This window comes from Primulina tabacum, chromosome 16 (assembly GCF_025594145.1).
Source record: "Primulina tabacum isolate GXHZ01 chromosome 16, ASM2559414v2, whole genome shotgun sequence".
Lineage (NCBI taxonomy): Eukaryota > Viridiplantae > Streptophyta > Magnoliopsida > Lamiales > Gesneriaceae > Primulina > Primulina tabacum.
Window position 1 is genome coordinate 32,081,716 of NC_134565.1, and position 23,155 is coordinate 32,104,870.

At 35.9% G+C, this 23,155-nt stretch overlaps 2 protein-coding genes across 2 annotated transcripts; both read right to left on the minus strand.

Annotated features, from left to right (window-relative positions):
- Positions 1-1,289: 1,289 nt before the first annotated feature.
- On the minus strand, positions 1,290-2,907 carry LOC142528499 (uncharacterized). Its single transcript, XM_075633548.1, has 3 exons — positions 2,481-2,907; positions 2,060-2,338; positions 1,290-1,930 (listed from the first exon to the last, which is right to left on the minus strand). Exons 1-3 carry the CDS (start codon positions 2,905-2,907, stop codon positions 1,290-1,292), a joined length of 1,347 nt encoding a protein of 448 aa, XP_075489663.1.
- Positions 2,908-14,416: 11,509 nt separating this feature from the next.
- Positions 14,417-16,103, minus strand: LOC142528500 (uncharacterized). Its single transcript, XM_075633550.1, has 4 exons — positions 15,608-16,103; positions 15,416-15,465; positions 15,187-15,313; positions 14,417-15,057 (listed from the first exon to the last, which is right to left on the minus strand). The coding sequence occupies exons 1-4, from the start codon at positions 16,101-16,103 to the stop codon at positions 14,417-14,419; spliced, it is 1,314 nt and encodes a 437-aa protein (XP_075489665.1).
- Positions 16,104-23,155: the final 7,052 nt, after the last annotated feature.

Here is a 23,155-nt window from a genome sequence, read left to right on the forward strand (position 1 = left end):
TGGTATTATAAATACATCTCACATGTTATATGTTAATATATTTTTATCAACCATCTAAGATTACTCAAAATCTTAATCAAACCCTGAGTACACTTTTTACTATTTCCTTCGAATTCATTTTGTTGTTTTTTTCCAAATAAATACTCAAATCCAAAGCGAAATATCTTTAAATTTGTTTTTGCTTTTTAGGAGGAAAAAGTAGCATGTACTAAAGGTGTTTGGATATGGTGCTGTATACAGTACCATTGTTGGATAAAGTGGATTTCATATGAGGTCCACGTGATGCAACAGAAGAACTCTCTAAAAACAATCAAGGAAAATAAATTACACATTTAATTATCCAGATGGTGGGAGATTTTGACCCAGAGTTTATCCTAGATGCAGCACTTACCAGTATTGGGTTTGGTATATACCAATATCTTCTACTTGTTTATGGAGGATTGGGTTGGATAGCTGACGCTATGGAGATGATGATTCTCTCATGTATTGGATCATCTGTTCAATCTGAGTCAAATCTTTCTCCCGCTGAGAAGAGCTTGATGTCAACTATGGTCTTTGCTGGCATGTTGTACAAACAACAAATCCACCTGAGCCTGAAGGCAAGGCTAGCACTGGAGTTGTGGTCAAATTTTCTTTTAACGTCCGGAAACTAGACTCACATTCCGCAGTCTACACAAAACGTCGATCTCTCTGTGTCAACTGGGTCATAGGCCTAGCTATTCTAGAAAATCCTTCAATGAAACGCCTATAGTACCCAGCTAATTCCAAAAAACTTTGAATCTCAGACACATTGGTTGGTTTAGGCCAATTGATAACAGCTTCAACTTTACTAGGATCAACAGATACTCCTTGTGCATATATAACATGGCCTAAAAATAAAACTCTGTCCAACCAGAACTCACACTTAGAAAATTTGGCATACAATTGCGCTTCTCTAAGTGTTTGGAGAACTAATTTCAAATGTTCCTTGTGTTCTTTCTGTGACTTGGAATAAATCAAGATGTCATCAATGAAAACGATAACAAATTTATCTATGAATTCCCGGAATACACGATTCATTAGATCCATAAAAACAGCTGGAGCATTAGTCAAACCAAACGGCACGACTAGGAATTCATAGTGTTCATAACGTGTCCGAAATGTTGTCTTAGGAACATCTTCCTCTCGGACTCTAAGCTGATGGTATCCGGAACGAAGATCAATCTTGGAATACACAGAAGTACCCTGCAACTGATCAAACAAGTCGTCAATACGCGGCAGAGGATACTTATTCTTCACAGTAGCCCGGTTCAACTGCCGATAATCGAGCACATTCTCATCGTTCCGTCTTTCTTCTTTACAAACAATACTGGAGCTCCCCAAGGCGACATAATGGGTCTGATATAGCCTTTTTCTAGTAAATCCTGAAGTTGTTCTTTAAGTTCTTTCAACTTTGTCGGGGCTAAACGATAAGGTGCTCTAGAAATAGGATTCGTCCCTAGCATTAATTCAATGCTAAGATCTATTTCCCTTTGAGGTGGAAAACCTGAAATCTCATCAGGAAATACATCTGGAAAATCCTTGACAACGGAAATGTCTGAAACTTTCAATCGTTCTTCCCGTTTTGCATCAAGAGCATAGATCAAAAATCCTTCATTGCCGATTGACAACAACCTGAACATTTCCATTGCAGATACTAATGGAATTCGAGACTGTGAATCATAACCATAAAAATTCCATTTGCTGCCATAATACGGTCTAAATCTGATAACTCCATGGAAACAATCCACAGTGGCTCGATAATTCGTCAACACATCCATACCCAGAATACAGTCAAAATCAGTCATAGCTAATTTGATTAGATTTGTTATCATAATATTACCCTCAAATCTAATCACACAGTTCAAAACTATCTCACGGGACATCAAATATACACCGGCAAGAGTAGCAACTGACACAGTATCCAACAAAGGAATAGTAGCAATCTCATGCTCATCAACAAATGCAGCAGATAAAAATGAATGAGATGCTCCTGTGTCTATCAATATGCGTGCAGGATAGTCAAAAACATAACAAATACCTGCAATCACTCCTCCTGGTGCATCCTGAGCCTGGTCCTGAGTCAAAGCATGGACTTGGGCTTGCTGTGGCCCTGGAAATGGCTGCTGAATAGGATCTCTGGGAGGTGGGTAACTGGAACTGGACTGCTGAAATGATTGGGTAGAAGCATATGGTCTAATGACTGGTCCACGAGGAACTTGACCAAATTGTTGTGGCTGGAACTGCTGTCTCCCTGAATTAGGACATACCCTGGCGTAATGTCCAACCTGACCACAATTATGAAAAGTCCCCTGAAATCCTACACATTGGGAACTAAAATGTCGACCACCACATCGGTCACAATGCATAGTGCTAGGCGACCCAACAGAACCTCCCCCTCGTGCACTGCCTGAACTGAAGGAGCTGGATTGAGACTTCTTCTTGAATTGCTTTCTTTTTACCTTGTACCTCTGCTGTTTGGGTTGTTGGTATGATTGTACAGGCTGATATGGAGGTAAATCCACTGGCATCGACATACTGAGAAACAGATGATGGACCTGGCTGTGGGACTCCTCTGAGCAAACTTGCTTCAATTTTCTTCGCCTTTTCCACTGCTTGAATATACGTAGTAGGCGATCCAGTCATTACCAAAGTATGAACAGTCCGCTGCAACCCGTGCAGAAAACGTGATAGTTTAGCCTGATCATTCCTAGCAACATGTGGAACATAGGGCAAAAGAGCAGAAAACTGTGAAGCATATTCCACCACTGATTTGTTGCCCTGCACCAACTGATTGAACTCTTCTTCTTTAGCAGCATAATATGATGGTGGTGCATATTCTTGGGTAAAGTGAGCACGAATACCAAACGGAGTCCAAATGAATCGCATCAACAACAGTAACAGTGGCCACCCGTGCCAGAACGTAGCAACGCAACATCAAGTCGCCACTCATCCATGCACGTAGCATCGAGGGTACGGGAGCTACCCGCTCAGCCCTCATGCAAGTCATCAGGAGTGCTAATCCTACCCACCCGCGCCATCGATGACGCAACAACACGATAGATCAATATCAATATCAATAGCAATCAAAGGAGTCAATGCTCGAAATGCTATGCACTAATAGTATCAACTCAAATAAATGCATGAATGCGATCACGTATTCACAGAAGTACATAAAGCACGCCACAACTCATTACAAAGTACTTAACGTCATTTCACATCATATAGACGTCATAATAAAACAGTTCATGCGTACCTCAACTGATAACCAGTTTACCACCGAAATATCTTAAGGATTTCTCGCAGGATCCAATCCTGTGGCAAATAATACATTTTATATCAAGTTTCATTTATTTTTTCAATATTCACTAATTTAGCCTAAAATGCAAAAAATCCTTAATTTAGGCTTTACAATTTCTAAAATTAACATACGACAATTCTATAGCATCTAAACACTTATTTATTGAACACTAGAATTCGAAAACCCAATTTTCAAATTCTGAATTTTCGAAATTATTCCCAAATAAATTCCGAAAATTTGATAGATACCTCTAATCAGCTCAATTCTTGTACCTACAATCAATAATATAATAAATATCAATATTAGTACCAAATTTAACCCAAAAATATAGCAACCTTTAAACAATTTCTGGAATCATAGTTTATACCTCAGTATATATACCAAAACGAAGCTTATGACCCAGAGAACAAAAGCCCTTAATCAATTTCCGAACTCCGGCGACGTACGGCGACGATTCAACTAAGAAACGGGCGACGGGTTTCCGACGGGTTTTCGAAAAGTGTCGAGAAACACTTCAAGATGGGAACCAAAACGTAGCTCTCGTCGAGAGCTTTCCAACCGTATATTTACTTGAATTTTTCGACGACCGGTGACGGAGATACGATTGACCAAAGCGAACGGCAATTGTGACGAATCGAATAACAGAAGCTACAGGAAGAATTAGGAAATCGGTGTGTGTTTATGGTGTAGTGTTAGAGAGAGAGTGTATTATAATATATATATATATATATATTACTATTATATGTGTGTTTATCTTTTATCTTTTCGGGGTTCGAAACTTGACCCGGCCTATTTTATTTCAACTCTTGTGTGCTATAAAATTTTGAATATGCATAAATACACAATTTAATTATCTGGCTTAATTATTTTAAATTTCTCGATTTAAAATAATTAATCTTAATTATAGCCAAATGACATATAATTAAATCGGGTCATTACATTTCTCCCCCTCTACAAAAGATTTCGTCCTCGAAATCGAAACACACAACACATCTTATATACAACCTAGTCACACATCTACCACTAATAGTACATAGGAAAGTCAGAGTACATGGAATAATTTGTGACAATTTCGAACAAGTGAGGCCATTCTTGACGCATTTTAGCCTCCAATTCCCATGTAGCCTCTTCAGTCCCATGTCTACTCCACTGTACCATAACCAGTAGAATCGTCTTATTCCTCAGTTGCTTCTCTTTGCGATCAAGAATTTACACTGGTTGCTCAACATAGCAAAGGGAACTATCCAACTCCACCTCATCAGTCCTCAAGACATGAGAAGGATCCGGCTTGTACTTTCGTAACATAGATACATGAAACACATCATGTATCGCAGACAGGCTCTGCGGCAAGTCCAAACGATAAGCCAACGTGCCAATCCTCTCAACAATCGCATATGGACCAATATAACGGGGAGCTAGTTTCCCTTTGCGTCCAAATCTCATAGTACCACGAAACGGTGATACTTTCAAGAAAACCTGATCGCCAACCCGAAATTCTAAAGGCCTACGCCTTTTATTAGCATAGCTGGCTTGACGATCTTGCGTTGCTTTCATTCTTTTTCTGATCATTTCAACATTTTCTTTCATTTCTTGAATAAATTCTGGCATTGACATCTGTCGTTCTCCTACATCTTCCCAGCATATCGGAGATCTACATTTTCTGCCGTATAGAGCTTCAAATGGTGCCATCCCGATGATTGCTTGGAAGCTGTTATTGTAAGAGAATTCAACAAGTGACAATGATTCCTGCCAACCACCACTAAAATCCATCACGGCTGCTCGCAACATGTCCTCGAGTTTCTGAATGGTCCTCTCTGACTGACCATCTGTCTGTGGGTGATATGCAGTGCTCATTGCCAACTTTGAACCCAATGCTGATTGCAAACAACCCCAAACCTTCGAAGCAAACCTGGGATCACGATCTGATTCTATGGTTACAGGCACACCATGCAATCTCACTAAATGATCAGTGTACATTTTTGCCATTTTCTTATAAGTACAAGTACGATCATAAGGAATAAAATGGGCTGATTTAGACAATCTATCCACAATCATCCAAATCGCATCACAGCCACGATTAGAACGAGGTAGGTGTGTCACAAAATCTATAGCAATGTGCTCCCAATTCCATTGTGGCACTTCCAGACTATGTAACATACCACCAGGTCTCATTCTCTCAGCTTTAACCTATTGGCACGTCAAACATCTAGTCATAAAGTCAGAAATCTCTTTCTTCATAGCTTCCCACCAGTAATGGGATTTCAACATATGATACATCTTTCTGATTCCAGGATGAACACTATGTCGACTACAATGAGCTTCTCGAAGTATGGCTTCTTTCAAGTCTATCAAATTCAGAACCACAAGTCTACCATTATAGCACAGACATCCATCTGAAGCAACACTGAACTTGTCTGATTTACCTGTTTGAGTCAATTCTTTCAATCTATGAACATGCGGATCAGTTCTCTGTGCTGCTTTGATTTTAGAAACAATATGTGGTTCAACTTGAATAGATGAAACTATAAAGTAGTCGCCCTTAGATTGATAAGTCCATCCTGATGTTCCCAAATGCTCATGAACTTTTGAAATAGTCAAAGATGCCAACATTTTAGGCTGAACCTTTCTGCTCAAAGCATCTGCAACTTGATTCATTCGCCCTGGTTGGTACTGAATCTCACAATCAAAGTCCTTAAGCAATTCCAACCATCGACGCTGTCTCATATTCAAACTTCAAACTCTTGTGATCAGAATAAATCACAAATTGTTCTTCGTACAGATAATGGCGCCATATCTTTAATGCAAATACAATGGCAGCTAACTCCAAATCATGAACTGGATATCGAGTCTCATGTGGTTTCAACTGAAGAGATGCATACGCAATCACTAACCAATTTGCATCAAAACACAACCCAGTCCATTTAGAGAATCATCTGTACAAACAACAAATCCACCTGAGCCTGAAGGCAAGGCTAGCACTGGAGTTGTGGTCAACTTTTCTTTTAACGTCCGGAAACTAGACTCACATTCCGCAGTCCACACAAAACGTCGTTCTTTCTGTGTCAACTGGGTCATAGGCCTAGCTATTCTAGTAAATCCTTCAATGAAACGCCTATAGTACCCAGCTAATCCCAAAAAACTTCGAATCTCAGACACATTGGTTGGTTTAGGCCAATTGATAACAGCTTCAACTTTACTAGGATCAACAGATACTCCTTGTGCATATATAACATGGCCTAAAAATAAAACTCTGTCCAACCAGAACTCACACTTAGAAAATTTGGCATACAATTGCGCTTCTCTAAGTGTTTGGAGAACTAATTTCAAATGTTCCTTGTGTTCTTTCTGTGACTTGGAATAAATCAAGATGTCATCAATGAAAACGATAACAAATTTATCTATGAATTCCCGGAATACACGATTCATTAGATCCATAAAAACAGCTGGAGCATTAGTCAAACCAAACGGCACGACTAGGAATTCATAGTGTTCATAACGTGTCCGAAATGTTGTCTTAGGAACATCTTCCTCTCGGACTCTAAGCTGATGGTATCCGGAACGAAGATCAATCTTGGAATACACAGAAGTACCCTGCAACTGATCAAACAAGTCGTCAATACGCGGCATAGGATACTTATTCTTCACAGTAGCCCGGTTCAACTGTCGATAATCGACGCACATTTCAGAAATCTTAAGGATTTCTCGCAGGATCCAATCCTGTGGCAAATAATACATTTCATATCAAGTTTCATTTATTTTTTCAATATTCACTAATTTAGCCTAAAATGCAAAAAATCCTTAATTTAGGCTTTACAATTTCTAAAATTAACATACGACAATTCTATAGCATCTAAACACTTATTTACTGAACACTAGAATTTGAAAACCCAATTTTCAAATTCTGAATTTTTGAAATTATTCCAAAATAAATTCCGAAAATTTGATAGATACCTCTAATCAGCTCAATTCTTGTACCTACAATCAATAATATAATAAATATCAATATTAATACCAAATTTAACCCAAAAATATAGCAACCTTTAAACAATTTCTGGAATCATAATTTATACCTCAGTATATATACCAAAACGAAGCTTATGACCCAGAGAACAAAAGCCCTTAATCAATTTCCGAACTCCGGCGACGTACGGTGACGATTCAACGAAGAAACGGGCGACGGGTTTCCGACGGGTTTTCGAAAAGTGTCGAGAAACACTTCAAGATGGGAACCAAAACGTAGCTCTCGTCGAGAGCTTTCCAACCGTATATTTACTTGAATTTTTTGGCGACCGATGACGGAGATACAATTGACAAAAGCGAACGGCAATTGTGACGAATCGAAGAACAGAAGCTACGGGAAGAATTAGGAAATCGGTGTGTGTTTATGGTGTAGTGTGTGAGAGAGTGTGTATTATAATATATATATATATATATATATATATATATATATATATATATTATATGTGTGTTTATCTTTTATCTTTTCGGGGTTCGAAACTTGACCCGACCTATTTTATTTCAACTCTTGTGTGCTATAAAATTTTGAATATGCATAAACACACAATTTAATTATCTGGCTTAATTATTTTAAATTCCTCGATTTAAAATAATTAATCTTAATTATAGCCAAATGACATATAATTAAATCGGGTCATTACATTTCTCCCCCACTACAAAAGATTTCGTCCTCGAAATCAAAACACACAACACATCTTATATACAACCTAGTCACACATCTACCACTGATAGTACATAGGAAAGTCAGAGTACATGGAATAATTTGTGACAATTTCGAACAAGTGAGGCCATTCTTGACGCATTTTAGCTAGGGGTGAGCAATATTTCGGTTAAACCGAATTAACCGACCGAACCGAGCCAATTCGGAAATTCGGTTCGGTTATTTCGGAAATTCGGTTTTTAAGTTTAAAAAATATCGGTTATATCGGTTAATTCGATTCGGTTATGGTTTTCAAAATTTTGAAATCGGTTAACCGAATTAACCGATTTATTAAATAATATTATTTAATAAATTTTTATTATTTATCAATATATATATATATATATATATATATATATATATATTTAAATTTTTAATTTTAAAATTTAATTTGTTATTCTTATTCCTCTTTCGCGAATCACAATCAGATTCCCCTAATTCAAATCATACTTCATCCGCCGCCCACCCTTGCTTCATCCCCCGCTCACGGCCCACCCATCTCTTAGCGCCGGTCATTCTCTATTCTTCAGTCTTCACTGGTAAGTTTTTAAATACTGGAAATGTGTTTTGTGTGTGTGTGGGCGATAACATAATTGAGGAAGGAAGGCTGCTGAACTGTACTGTATCCATTCCTTTTTGCTAATGTGTATATATAATAATATAAAGAATACCCCATGAGTGGGCTACAACATCTGCAACCATTTACTCGTCTTTTCTCTTCAAAGTACCCACCATCACTTGGGCGTGGACCCCCACAATCGTCTCCCAGCTAACACACACTCATTCCATCTTCTTCCATAGCTTCACAGACACAAACTTTCATGTATCGTTCATGGGTGATTGAGGGAGAAAAATAATGTTCAATATAGGCAGTGAAGTATGAGTTATTTAAGCATCTTCTCCGAAGGAATTTAAGCATAATCTATTTTATTGGCCCTAATTGCAGGAACATTGTTTTAAGATTTAATATTGATGAAAATTATATTTTCTTACTTGTAGATGTCACAAGAAAATATATCAAATATGGATGTTGATGGTAGTTGTTCCATGCCAATGCTACCACCTTCAACTGGGATGGAAACATGTGCAGATTCTAAATCAAAAATGACAAAGCGAAAGCCCATGAAAGCAAGAAGTGAGGTATGAGATCATTTCAAAAAATTTGAAAATGACAAGAAAGAAAAAAAGGCCAAATTCAATTACTGTGATAAGGAACTTTTTTGTGATCCATATAAGAATGGAACTGCGAGTTTGAGGGCTCATATGAACTCATGTAAAAGTCACTCTCATGCGGTTGAAACAACTCAAGCACAATTAAGTTTACAGTCGGGGAAAAAAAGGGTGAGGTGTCTTTAACATCTTGGAAATTTGATCAAGAAGCTTGTAGAAAAGCTTTAGCTAGAATGATTGTTGTTGATGAGCTCCCTTTCAAATTTGTACAAGGAAAAGGGTTTAAGTATTTATGGCAATGGTGTGTCCAAGGTTTATAATTCCTTCAAGATGGACGGTTGCACGTGATTGTGTTGGTTTATATACAGCAGAAAAAGAAAGTTTGAAAATTTTGTTGAATAAAGCATCACAAAGAGTTTGTTTGACAATGGATACATGGACATCGATTCAAAAAATCAACTACATGTGTCTAACAGCCCACTTTATTGATAATAATTGGCAATTACACAAAAGAATTATCAATTTTTGTCCAATTACAAGTCATAAAGGTGAGGCGATTAGCTTAGCAATTGAAAATTGCTTAAGGGATTGGGGAATTGATCGAGTTTTCACTATTACAGTTGACAATGCAAGTTCAAATGATGTTGCTGTCAATAAATTTAGAAGAAAGATGGCTAATTGGGATTCTACAATTTTGAAGAGAGCTCATATTCACATGAGATGTGTAGCTCATATAATTAATTTAATTGTTGTTGATGGTTTAAAAGATATAAATGAATCTGTGACAAGGGTTAGAGATGCGTTGAAATATGTTAAGCAATCTCCTGCTAGGTTAAGCAAGTTCAAGGAATGTGCAAAGCTTGAAAAAATTGAAAGCAAGAGTTCTTTATGTTTAGATGTATGAACAAGATGGAACTCGACTTTCTTGATGTTGAATGTTGCTCAAAAATTTGAGAGAGCTTTTGAAAGATTTGATGAACAAGATCCATTTTTTACATTAGATCTTCAATTCAGAAAATGGGAAATTGTTTTGAATGATGGAAAGGTGATATTTGGAGCAGATGGTAAACCACAAAAAGAAATGAAGACTTATGATGGGAGACCAACATGTACTGATTGGAGTAATGTTAGACTTTTTGCTTCTTTATTGCAAGTTTTTTATGAAATAACATTGAAGGTTTCAAGTTCATTGTATGTCACTTCCAATACTTTTGCTCATGAGATTAGTTCTATTCATACTATATTGAATGAGTGGCAAGAAAGTGATGATATTGATGTGCATTCCATGGGGTTAAGAATGAAAAAAAAAATTGACAAATATTGGGGAGATCCTGATAAGACGAATAAGTTGTATTATATCGCTGTGGTGCTTGATCCAAGGCATAAGTTGGATTTTGTTGAATTTATGTTGGTAGAGTTGCACGGAGCTGAAAATGGGGCAAGAGTAGGAAAGATAGTCAAGGAGACTTTATTTGCTTTGTACAAGAATTACAAGGATAAGATGGATCCTAACACCTCAAAAATGTTGTCTGCTTAAGAATCAAGTTATATTGAGTCCAGAAGCTTGACCCAAACCGATTTGAAAAGACAATCAATCTTTGCAAAATACAAGAGACAAAAAACACAAACTTTTGGTGATGGAAGTATATCAGAGCTCGACAACTATCTCAATGAAATGGTTGAGGAGTATTATGATTCTTTTGACATTTTGGGATGGTGGAAGCAAAATTGTCATAGATTTCCCATACTAGCTCAAATTGCTCGAGATGTTTTGGCCATTCTTATTTCAACAGTCGCTTCTGAATCTGCTTTTAGTACAGGTGGTCGAGTACTTGATTGCTTTAGGATTTCATTAACTCCTATGGTTGTTGAAAGCCTTGTTTGTACGCAAGATTGGATTCGTTCATCCCCAATACCAATCAATGTTGAAAAAACTTTAGAAGATGTTGAAAAACTTGAACAAGGTAACTTTTTTCGGAAAAAAAAAAACAGCTTTGTTAGATTTTATTTACCATTAAAAAAACTAGTTTATATTTCTTATTTGTCACCATTTATTTTTCAGATTTTTCTAAAATTGTGTTGGACTCTTCTTCAACAACACCAAGGCCCTAGGGGATAAGTGAAGTATAATGACTCTTACCATTAAAAAATACATGTATCGTTTTTTAACTCATTTGACTAATCAGATTTTTGTTTAATTTCAGATGTTCAAGATTTGTGCAAGCTGAAAGAAACTTGATATTTTGATGCATTCAGTGCACTGTTTCCTGGCCAATTTTGTGCTGAATCTCCTTCATGGAACTAGATTTATATATATATATATTTTTGTGGCCATGTTATGTTATTTTATAAAAAATATGTATTAATTGTGTTCAAACAAAACTTATACATTTGTGATGTGTGTGATTTCATATTTTTATGCATTTGTGTCGACGGTAATGTTAAAAAAAATTACATATATAATTAAAATTAAATAACAAATTTGTTTTAAAATCCGATTTTAATTTGGTTCGGTTTTCATCGGTTATGAAAATTAATTCGGTCGGTTCGGTTATGGCTAAATATTTCGGTTCGGTTCGGTTATTGGTAATTCGGTTCGGTCGGTAACCGAATTAACCGAATACTCACCCCTAATTTTAGCCTCCAATTCCCATGTAGCCTCTTCAGTCCCATGTCTACTCCACTGTACCATAACCAGTGGAATCGTCTTATTCCTCAGTTGCTTCTCTTTGCGATCAAGAATTTGTACTGGATGCTCAACATAGCTAAGGGAACTATCCAACTCCACCTCATCAGTCCTCAAGACATGAGAAGGATTCGGCTCGTACTTTCGTAACGTAGATACATGAAACACATCATGTATCACAGACAGGCTCTGCGGCAAGTCCAAACGATAAGCCAACATGCCAATCCTCTCAACAATCGCATATTTACCAATATAACGCGGAGCTAGTTTCCCTTTGCGCCCAAATCTCATAGTACCACGAAACGGTGATACTTTCAAGAAAACCTGATCGCCAACCCGAAATTCTAAAGGCCTACGCCTTTTATTAGCATAGCTGGCTTGACGATCTTGCGCTGCTTTCATTCTTTTTCTGATCATTTCAACCTTTTCTTTCATTTCTTGAATAAATTCTGGCATTGACATCTGTCGTTCTCCTACATCTTCCCAGCATATCGGAGATCTACATTTTCTGCCGTATAGAGCTTCAAATGGTGTCATCCCGATGGTTGCTTGGAAGCTGTTATTGTAAGAGAATTCAACAAGTGACAATGATTCCTGCCAACCACCACTAAAATCCATCACGACTGCTCGCAACATGTCCTCGAGTTTCTGAATGGTCCTCTCTGACTGACCATCTGTCTGTGGGTGATATGCAGTGCTCATTGCCAACTTTGAACCCAATGCTGATTGCAAACTACCCCAAAACTTCGAAGCAAACTTGGGATCACGATCTGATACTATGGTTACAGGCACACCATGCAATCTCACTACATGATCAATGTACATTTTTGTCATTTTCTTATAATTACAAGTACGATCATAAGGAATAAAATGGGCTGATTTAGACAATATATCCACAATCACCCAAATCGCATCACAGCCACGATTAGAACGAGGTAGGTGTGTCACAAAATCCATAGCAATGTGCTCTCAATTCCATTGTGGCACTTCCAGACTATGTAACATACCACCAGGTCTCATTCTCTCAGCTTTAACCTATTGGCACGTCAAACATCTAGTCACAAAGTCAGAAATCTCTTTCTTCATACCTTCCCACCAGTAATGGGATTTCAACATATGATACATCTTTCTGATTCCAGGATGAACACTATATCGACTACAATGAGCTTCTCGAAGTATGGCTTCTTTCAAGTCTATCAAATTCGGAACCACAAGTCTACCATTATAGCGCAGACATCCATCTGAAGCAACACTGATCTTGTCTGATTTACATGTTTGAGTCAATTCTTTCAATCTATGAACATGCGGATCAGTTCTCTGTGCTGCTTTGATTTTAGAAACAATATGTGGTTAAACTTGAATAGATGAAACTATAAAGTGTCGCCCTTAGATTGATAAGCCCATCCTGATGTTCCCAAATGCTCATGAATTTTTGAAATAGTCAAAGATACCAACATTTTAGACTTAACATTTCTGCTCAAAGCATCTGCAACTTGATTCATTCGCCCTGGTTGGTACTGAATCTCACAATCAAAGTCCTTAAGCAATTCCAACCATCGACGCTGTCTCATATTCAAGTCGGACTGTGTGAAAAGATACTTCAGACTCTTGTGATCAAAATAAATCACAAATTGTTCTCCGTACAGATAATGACGTCATATCTTTAATGCAAATACAATGGCAGCTAACTCCAAATCATGAACTGGATATCGAGTCTCATGTGGTTTCAACTGACGAGATGCATACGCAATCACTCGCCCATTTTGCATCAAAACACAACCCAGTCCATTTAGAGAAGCATTTGTACAAACAACAAATCCACCTGAGCCTGAAGGCAAGGCTAGCACTGGAGTTGTGGTCAAATTTTCTTTTAAAGTCCGGAAACTAGACTCACATTCCGCAGTCTACACAAAACGTCGATCTCTCTGTGTCAACTGGGTCATAGGCCTAGCTATTCTAGAAAATCCTTCAATGAAACGCCTATAGTACCCAGCTAATCCCAAAAAACTTCGAATCTCAGACACATTGGTTGGTTTAGGCCAATTGATAACAGCTTCAACTTTACTAGGATCAACAGATACTCCTTGTGCATATATAACATGGCCTAAAAATAAAACTCTGTCCAACCAGAACTCACACTTAGAAAATTTGGCATACAATTGCGCTTCTCTAAGTGTTTGGAGAACTAATTTCAAATGTTCCTTGTGTTCTTTCTGTGACTTGGAATAAATCAAGATGTCATCAATGAAAACGATAACAAATTTATCTATGAATTCCCGGAATACACGATTCATTAGATCCATAAAAACAGCTGGAGCATTAGTCAAACCAAACGGCACGACTAGGAATTCATAGTGTTCATAACGTGTCCGAAATGTTGTCTTAGGAACATCTTCCTCTCGGACTCTAAGCTGATGGTATCCGGAACGAAGATCAATCTTGGAATACACAGAAGTACCCTGCAACTGATCAAACAAGTCGTCAATACGCGGCAGAGGATACTTATTCTTCACAGTAGCCCGGTTCAACTGCCGATAATCGAGCACATTCTCATCGTTCCGTCTTTCTTCTTTACAAACAATACTGGAGCTCCCCAAGGCGACATAATGGGTCTGATATAGCCTTTTTCTAGTAAATCCTGAAGTTGTTCTTTAAGTTCTTTCAACTTTGTCGGGGCTAAACGATAAGGTGCTCTAGAAATAGGATTCGTCCCTAGCATTAATTCAATGCTAAGATCTATTTCCCTTTGAGGTGGAAAACCTGAAATCTCATCAGGAAATACATCTGGAAAATCCTTGACAACGGAAATGTCTGAAACTTTCAATCGTTCTTCCCGTTTTGCATCAAGAGCATAGATCAAAAATCCTTCATTGCCGATTGACAACAACCTGAACATTTCCATTGCAGATACTAATGGAATTCGAGACTGTGAATCATAACCATAAAAATTCCATTTGCTGCCATAATACGGTCTAAATCTGATAACTCCATGGAAACAATCCACAGTGGCTCGATAATTCGTCAACACATCCATACCCAGAATACAATCAAAATCAGTCATAGCTAATTTGATTAGATTTGTTATCATAATATTACCCTCAAATCTAATCACACAGTTCAAAACTATCTCACGGGACATCAAATATACACCGGCAAGAGTAGCAACTGACACAGTATCCAACAAAGGAATAGTAGCAATCTCATGCTCATCAACAAATGCAGCAGATAAAAATGAATGAGATGCTCCTGTGTCTATCAATATGCGTGCAGGATAGTCAAAAACATAACAAATACCTGCAATCACTCCTCCTGGTGCATCCTGAGCCTGGTCCTGAGTCAAAGCATGGACTTGGGCTTGCTGTGGCCCTGGAAATGGCTGCTGAATAGGATCTCTGGGAGGTGGGTAACTGGAACTGGACTGCTGAAATGATTGGGTAGAAGCATATGGTCTAATGACTGGTCCACGAGGAACTTGACCAAATTATTGTGGCTGGAACTGCTGTCTCCCTGAATTAGGACATACCCTGGCGTAATGTCCAACCTGACCACAATTATGAAAAGTCCCCTGAAATCCTACACATTGGGAACTAAAATGTCGACCACCACATCGGTCACAATGCATAGTGCTAGGCGACCCAACAGAACCTCCCCCTCGTGCACTGCCTGAACTGGAGGAGCTGGATTGAGACTTCTTCTTGAATTGCTTTCTTTTTACCTTGTACCTCTGCTGTTTGGGTTGTTGGTATGACTGTACAGGCTGATATGGAGGTAAATCCACTGGCATCGACATACTGAGAAACAGATGATGGACCTGGCTGTGGGACTCCTCTGAGCAAACTTGCTTCAATTTTCTTCGCCTTTTCCACTGCTTGAATATACGTAGTAGGCGATCCAGTCATTACCAAAGTATGAACAGTCCGCTGCAACCCGTGCAGAAAACGTGATAGTTTAGCCTGATCATTCCTAGCAACATGTGGAACATAGGGCAAAAGAGCAGAAAACTGTGAAGCATATTCCACCACTGATTTGTTGCCCTGCACCAACTGATTGAACTCTTCTTCTTTAGCAGCATAATATGATGGTGGTGCATATTCTTGGGTAAAGTGAGCACGAATACCAAACGGAGTCCAAATGAATCGCATCAACAACAGTAACAGTGGCCACCCGTGCCAGGAACGTAGCAACGCAACATCAAGTCGCCACTCATCCATGCACGTAGCATCGAGGGTACGGGAGCTACCCGCTCAGCCCTCATGCAAGTCATCAGGAGTGCTAATCCTACCCACCCGCTCCATCGATGATGCTGAATAGGATCTCTGGGAGGTGGGTAACTGGAACTGGACTGCTGAAATGATTGGGTAGAAGCATATGGTCTAATGACTGGTCCACGAGGAACTTGACCAAATTGTTGTGGCTGGAACTGCTGTCTCCCTGAATTAGGACATACCCTGGCGTAATGTCCAACCTGACCACAATTATGAAAAGTCCCCTGAAATCCTACACATTGGGAACTAAAATGTCGACCACCACATCGGTCACAATGCATAGTGCTAGGCGACCCAACAGAACCTCCCCCTCGTGCACTGCCTGAACTGGAGGAGCTGGATTGAGACTTCTTCTTGAATTGCTTTCTTTTTACCTTGTACCTCTGCTGTTTGGGTTGTTGGTATGACTGTACAGGCTGATATGGAGGTAAATCCACTGGCATCGACATACTGAGAAACAGATGATGGACCTGGCTGTGGGACTCCTCTGAGCAAACTTGCTTCAATTTTCTTCGCCTTTTCCACTGCTTGAATATACGTAGTAGGCGATCCAGTCATTACCAAAGTATGAACAGTCCGCTGCAACCCGTGCAGAAAACGTGATAGTTTAGCCTGATCATTCCTAGCAACATGTGGAACATAGGGCAAAAGAGCAGAAAACTGTGAAGCATATTCCACCACTGATTTGTTGCCCTGCACCAACTGATTGAACTCTTCTTCTTTAGCAGCATAATATGATGGTGGTGCATATTCTTGGGTAAAGTGAGCACGAATACCAAACGGAGTCCAAATGAATCGCATCAACAACAGTAACAGTGGCCACCCGTGCCAGGAACGTAGCAACGCAACATCAAGTCGCCACTCATCCATGCACGTAGCATCGAGGGTACGGGAGCTACCCGCTCAGCCCTCATGCAAGTCATCAGGAGTGCTAATCCTACCCACCCGCTCCATCGATGACGCAACAACACGATAGATCAATATCAATATCAATAGCAATCAAAGGAGTCAATGCTCGAAATGCTATGCACTAATAGTATCAACTCAAATAAATGCATGAATGCGATCACGTATTCACAGAAGTACATAAAGCACGCCACAACTCATTACAAAGTACTTAACGTCATTTCACATCATATAGACGTCATAATAAAACAGTTCATGCGTACCTCAACTGATAACCAGTTTACCACCGAAATATCTTAAGGATTTCTCGCAGGATCCAATCCTGTGGCAAATAATACATTTTATATCAAGTTTCATTTATTTTTTCAATATTCACTAATTTAGCCTAAAATGCAAAAAATCCTTAATTTAGGCTTTACAATTTCTAAAATTAACATACGACAATTCTATAGCATCTAAACACTTATTTATTGAACACTAGAATTCGAAAACCCAATTTTCAAATTCTGAATTTTCGAAATTATTCCCAAATAAATTCCGAAAATTTGATAGATACCTCTAATCAGCTCAATTCTTGTACCTACAATCAATAATATAATAAATATCAATATTAGTACCAAATTTAACCCAAAAATATAGCAACATTTAAACAATTTCTGGAATCATAGTTTATACCTCAGTATATATACCAAAACGAAGCTTATGACCCAGAGAACAAAAGCCCTTAATCAATTTCCGAACTCCGGCGACGTACGGCGACGATTCAACTAAGAAACGGGCGACGGGTTTCCGACGGGTTTTCGAAAAGTGTCGAGAAACACTTCAAGATGGGAACCAAAACGTAGCTCTCGTCGAGAGCTTTCCAACCGTATATTTACTTGAATTTTTTGGCGACCGGTGACGGAGATACAATTGACAAAAGCGAACGGCAATTGTGACGAATCGAAGAACAGAAGCTACGGGAAGAATTAGGAAATCGGTGTGTGTTTATGGTGTAGTCTGTGAGAGAGTGTGTATTATAATATATATATATATATATATATATATATATATATATATATTATATGTGTGTTTATCTTTTATCTTTTCGGGGTTCGAAACTTGACCCGGCCTATTTTATCTCAACTCTTGTGTGCTATAAAATTTTGAATATGCATAAACACACAATTTAATTATCTGGCTTAATTATTTTAAATTCCTCGATTTAAAATAATTAATCTTAATTATAGCCAAATGACATATAATTAAATCGGGTCATTACATTATGTCACACGCACCAAGAGAAACCTTCTAGGTGTCACCTATTCCTGAATTGACTCAAGTCAAACACGTTTAACTTTGAAGTTCAAATTATGAGCTCTTGAAGAAGATGCACCGTGATGATAATTAAGCTCTTTATTGATGTAAAAAGAAGGATAAACTTTCAATATTGTTGTTTTCGAAGAAATGCTTAGGTAAACTGATTCTTGATCTAATTTCGAGCTTCCCGGGCTTATCTTATCAGCATTTGTAGTTGACAAATTGGGTCGCAAGCTTTCCATGGTACTGATGTTCGTCTTGGGTTCGATTTTGCTTCTTCCCTGTTGAGTTGTCGAAATGAGGTTTTGACCACTACTTTGTTGTTTGGAGCTCGCACATTCATTTCTGCAACTTTCAGCGTTACCTGTATTTATGCCCCAGAGGTATGCCGTTCTGTGGATTTAATCTTGAACCTTTTTCATTTTTACGGAGGGGTGAGTTGAATGCACTGTTGGAGATCATGGAACAATGAAATATCTTGCTTCATAACAGAAGGGACTAGAATACACATTGGCTTTCTTTGAAACATTTACGTGTGGCTGGCCTAATAAACATAAAACTCCCGTTTCACACACACACACACACACATATATATATACTATAAAAATGTACGTGCATTGCAGGTGAGCAACTTAATTGCTGAAAATATAAGTACGAAATTTTGATAATATTTAAATGAATTAAAATATGACTAATAACATTTATTAATTGAAACAAACCAAACCACAACATAAAAAATCATGATCATAGACGGTATATGAATCGGAGAAGTTATCATATCCACATGACACACTTTTCAATATACTTCTTAGTTGATTTTGATAACTCAACAACTCTTTGTCGTAGTTTGTTATAATATACATATAACCATTTTGGTATACTCAGCAAGTATATATATGATCGTCTTTAACATCTATTATGTTATTTAAAATCCTCATATGAGATATGACATGCTCATAGTTTACTTCCCTATCAGGACGTTTTTTCGGTTTTCTACGTTGTTTTTATCCAGTAATCTTATTTTCCAAATATTTATTTTATTGTTGAATGATTTTTCAGTTTTTGACAATCATCAACTATAACTCATAAGAATAAATATTGTTTTTAGTCGTGATTGATTTTTACTTGTGACTAAAAGTATGTATAACATATATATTCTTAGAACTGTGTCATCGTTTAATTTGACGCAATTGGGGAAAGTCATTCCGTTCGTCATTTTTTAGAAGATTTGGAACAATGATTGTGTGTATCATATCATGGGGATGATATAGTTTCAATCTCATAAACAAAACAAATTTTATTATATCGAGTTTACATTTTGTTTTATAATATTTTATATAATGTAGGACCGAGCGCTTGCCGCTTTACCAAAAGTTATAGCTAGTAGTAATGGTGCAACTCAAATCTTTTAAACCGCACAGCAGCTCAAGTACCACGGTTCGATCTCTCTACCAAGCAGGGACAATTATTGCACCCAACAATATCCCTTCCAATAATTTCACTCCTTGCAATCAATGAGAATCGAACCCGTGACCTTTGCTCTGATACCAATTGCAAGCGCTTTACCAAAAGCTATAACTGGTGGTAATGGTGCAACTCAAATCTTTTAAATCGCACAGCAGATCAAGCACCACGGTTCAAATCGCTCTACCAAGCAGGGACAATTATTGCACCCAACATATATTGTGGAACGACATACAAAATTAATTATTGTATTTTAAAAATCTTGAGAAGGACACGAATAACGTAATTAAGATATGTATATGAGATATCATTCAAATATATATATCAAAGTATTTGTCTTATTCAATACCTCATGTAATAATACAATTGTTAGATTTCATGAGCATCTTATAATAGACAAAATTAATTTAATGAAATATTGTATAATTCAATTTGAATTTCACTATTCGGCTAAGTGAATTTATTTGACGAGTAGTTCTCTATGTTACCATAATATATATCATGAATTAGTTTGTTAGCCACTTTAACTAAAATAATAGACAAAAACAACCTCTTAGCCACCTCGAAATCTATCGAGATAATATTGGAAGAAATAAAGTGCAACCGGTTCAATGTCCCAATTTACTAAAAATGCACAAAATTGATCTATTGTGTCCACAAAGCTTTGGAATTGTTCTCATACCATTAAAAATAGAATGAGACTTATACACATTTTTTTCATGTATTTTTTTTTCTGAATGAAGAAATTTTTTTTTGTTTATTCTTTGAGAAATATTGATATTTTATATGACATCAATATGTTGCAAACCATGAAGTAGCAACATAATCAATATATAACCTTTAACAGTTTACACATACAATTTTCTAATTTCTTCTTCATTGTGATGCGTTGAAATTTAAATATGAATCATTCTTGATCTTAATATTTTGCTTTAAATACGCCTTCAAATATATATGTATATGTTTCATGTCACTTAGTTAGACATAATTTCAAATATCTAAAAAATGTGTTTGAATTATATCATACAGAAATAAGGACATAGTAATACACAACAATATTTTTTTTAACATGTTTTTTTTAACCATTATGTTAGTCATAAATTTTTTGTTCAAAATTTGATACATTTCTTAACTACATGTATGAAGAACCAATAAATTAATTAATTCACAGAAATCATATATTACTCTCTTCGTAGAACATAAGACCCAAAATATGTGGCTTTGATTGGTGTACTCTCATACATATTTTCATATAAACAACAAGACAAAAAATAGAATATCAGAAAAATCAATTGCCGCCAACAATATTAAACAAAACTAATTTAAAAAATTCATGATACAAACAACCTCCATAAAAAAAATGATAACTCAAAGTTCAAAAATAATTTATTTAGTACAATAACAAAGAAATTGAAATATATACGAGCAACAAAAAGCATATATCACTCTCAAATTAAATACTAACTCATATTATTCAAAAATTTTATAATTTTTTCAATATTTTTTTCAAATAAAGAGAAGACGCCTTATTAATGTCATGGTTTCATAAATATTTTACTTTTTAAAAAAACACACAAAGGAAAAAATGGTGCCTCAAAATCATCATGAAAAATCCTTTAATAAAACCTTAAGAAATAAAAATATAATACGAAGTCACACAATTTTCCTTAAATCAAAAAAAAATATTAGACCGTTGACAAAATATATCTGGCAACGACAAAACATATGTTAATTTGTGATACAATTAAAATTTAGAATCATGCATAATCATTTAATTAGAACAAAATCGTGTGCCAAAAATCTACTTGATATTATCTATTTTAACAATTTATCCATGTTTATCGTCCACCAGAGGGCTCCTATAATTTTTTTAGTTCATCTATTAATTTCACAATAAATAATACTACAAAAATAATATAATCAAAGACATAAAAACTCAAATTCAAATACCTTCAATCAATTTAAATAAAAAGTTTTGAATAGAGAATATAATAATGTTGTAAAAATTTTTAATACTGGTTTATAGACAGAAGTCTGGAAATACATTTGTTCCAATAAATAAAAAAATATTATCTCTTTATATTCTGAGATTTATATTCTGAGATATAAACTAAAAATGAAGAAACATTTCATCGTTTTTAATATTTTCTAATTCGTTTCAAACTAAGTAATCTAAGCAAACTGAAAACATGTATTATGTGTTTAAGAATTAACAAAATATCTCAAGGGAAAAAAATTAAAAATAATCATTATTGTGGGATATATGGTTTTGTTTTATATATATTTTCTTTCGTTGAACAAACAAATCACATAAGGAATCCAAATACAACATGATCAATACAAACGACATATAACACCAAAACATGTAATGTTGTGTTAAAAAAACTCATCTCATTGCAAGAACACAAAATGATCAAATGAAACATATTATTTAGTAATATTTATTTAGCAGCATATATAAAAAATTGACTAAATAGCGTAAAAACAGTGTTTAGAATAACTTACATACAAACATTTCTCTTAATTATATATCTCTATTGACACATAAAGAGTTTGAAAATATCTTTATTCTAAAAGGGAGAAAGAAGTTTTATATAACCTTAATATTTATTAATAATTTATTTTTATTTCAATCCGACTCATCTCCCTTCATCTGCCCATTATTACCTATCATCAATATGGTAGATATTTTCATGAATTTGATGGAAATGTATAAATTTAGCAATTAAAATTAAATTAAAACAATAATTAGTTTGATTGAGTTAAGTACACTATTAATGATCTTATAAAACTAAATAAAAAATGGCTTAAATAACATCATAAACATAACAAATTGTAAAACAAAAATTGGTAAAATAGTAAGGTCACAAATGAAAATCATATATTTAATAGATAATATTAATTTAACATCATATATCGAAAATTGACTAAATAGCTTAAATGTTTATATTGAAATCACCTACATACAAATATTTTCTCTCAATCACATATATTTGTTGATACATAAGTAGTCTTAAAACATCTCTATTGTAAATGGGAAGAAGATATTTTATATGATCTTAATATTTTTTAATTATTTAATTTTTTTCAATGTCACTCATCTCCATTTGTCTTCCTATTATTACTTTAATATTAGTAATATTAATAATTTTTTTAATGTAAAACATTATGAGAGTGATTTTCTATTAATTTGATGTCATTGTATAAATTAAATTAATTAAATTTAAAAATAAAAGTAAAATTAAAATAATAAATAGTTTGATTGAGTTAAGTGCTTTATTAATAATCCTATTAAACTAACGTAGAAAATAACTTGAAAAACATCATGA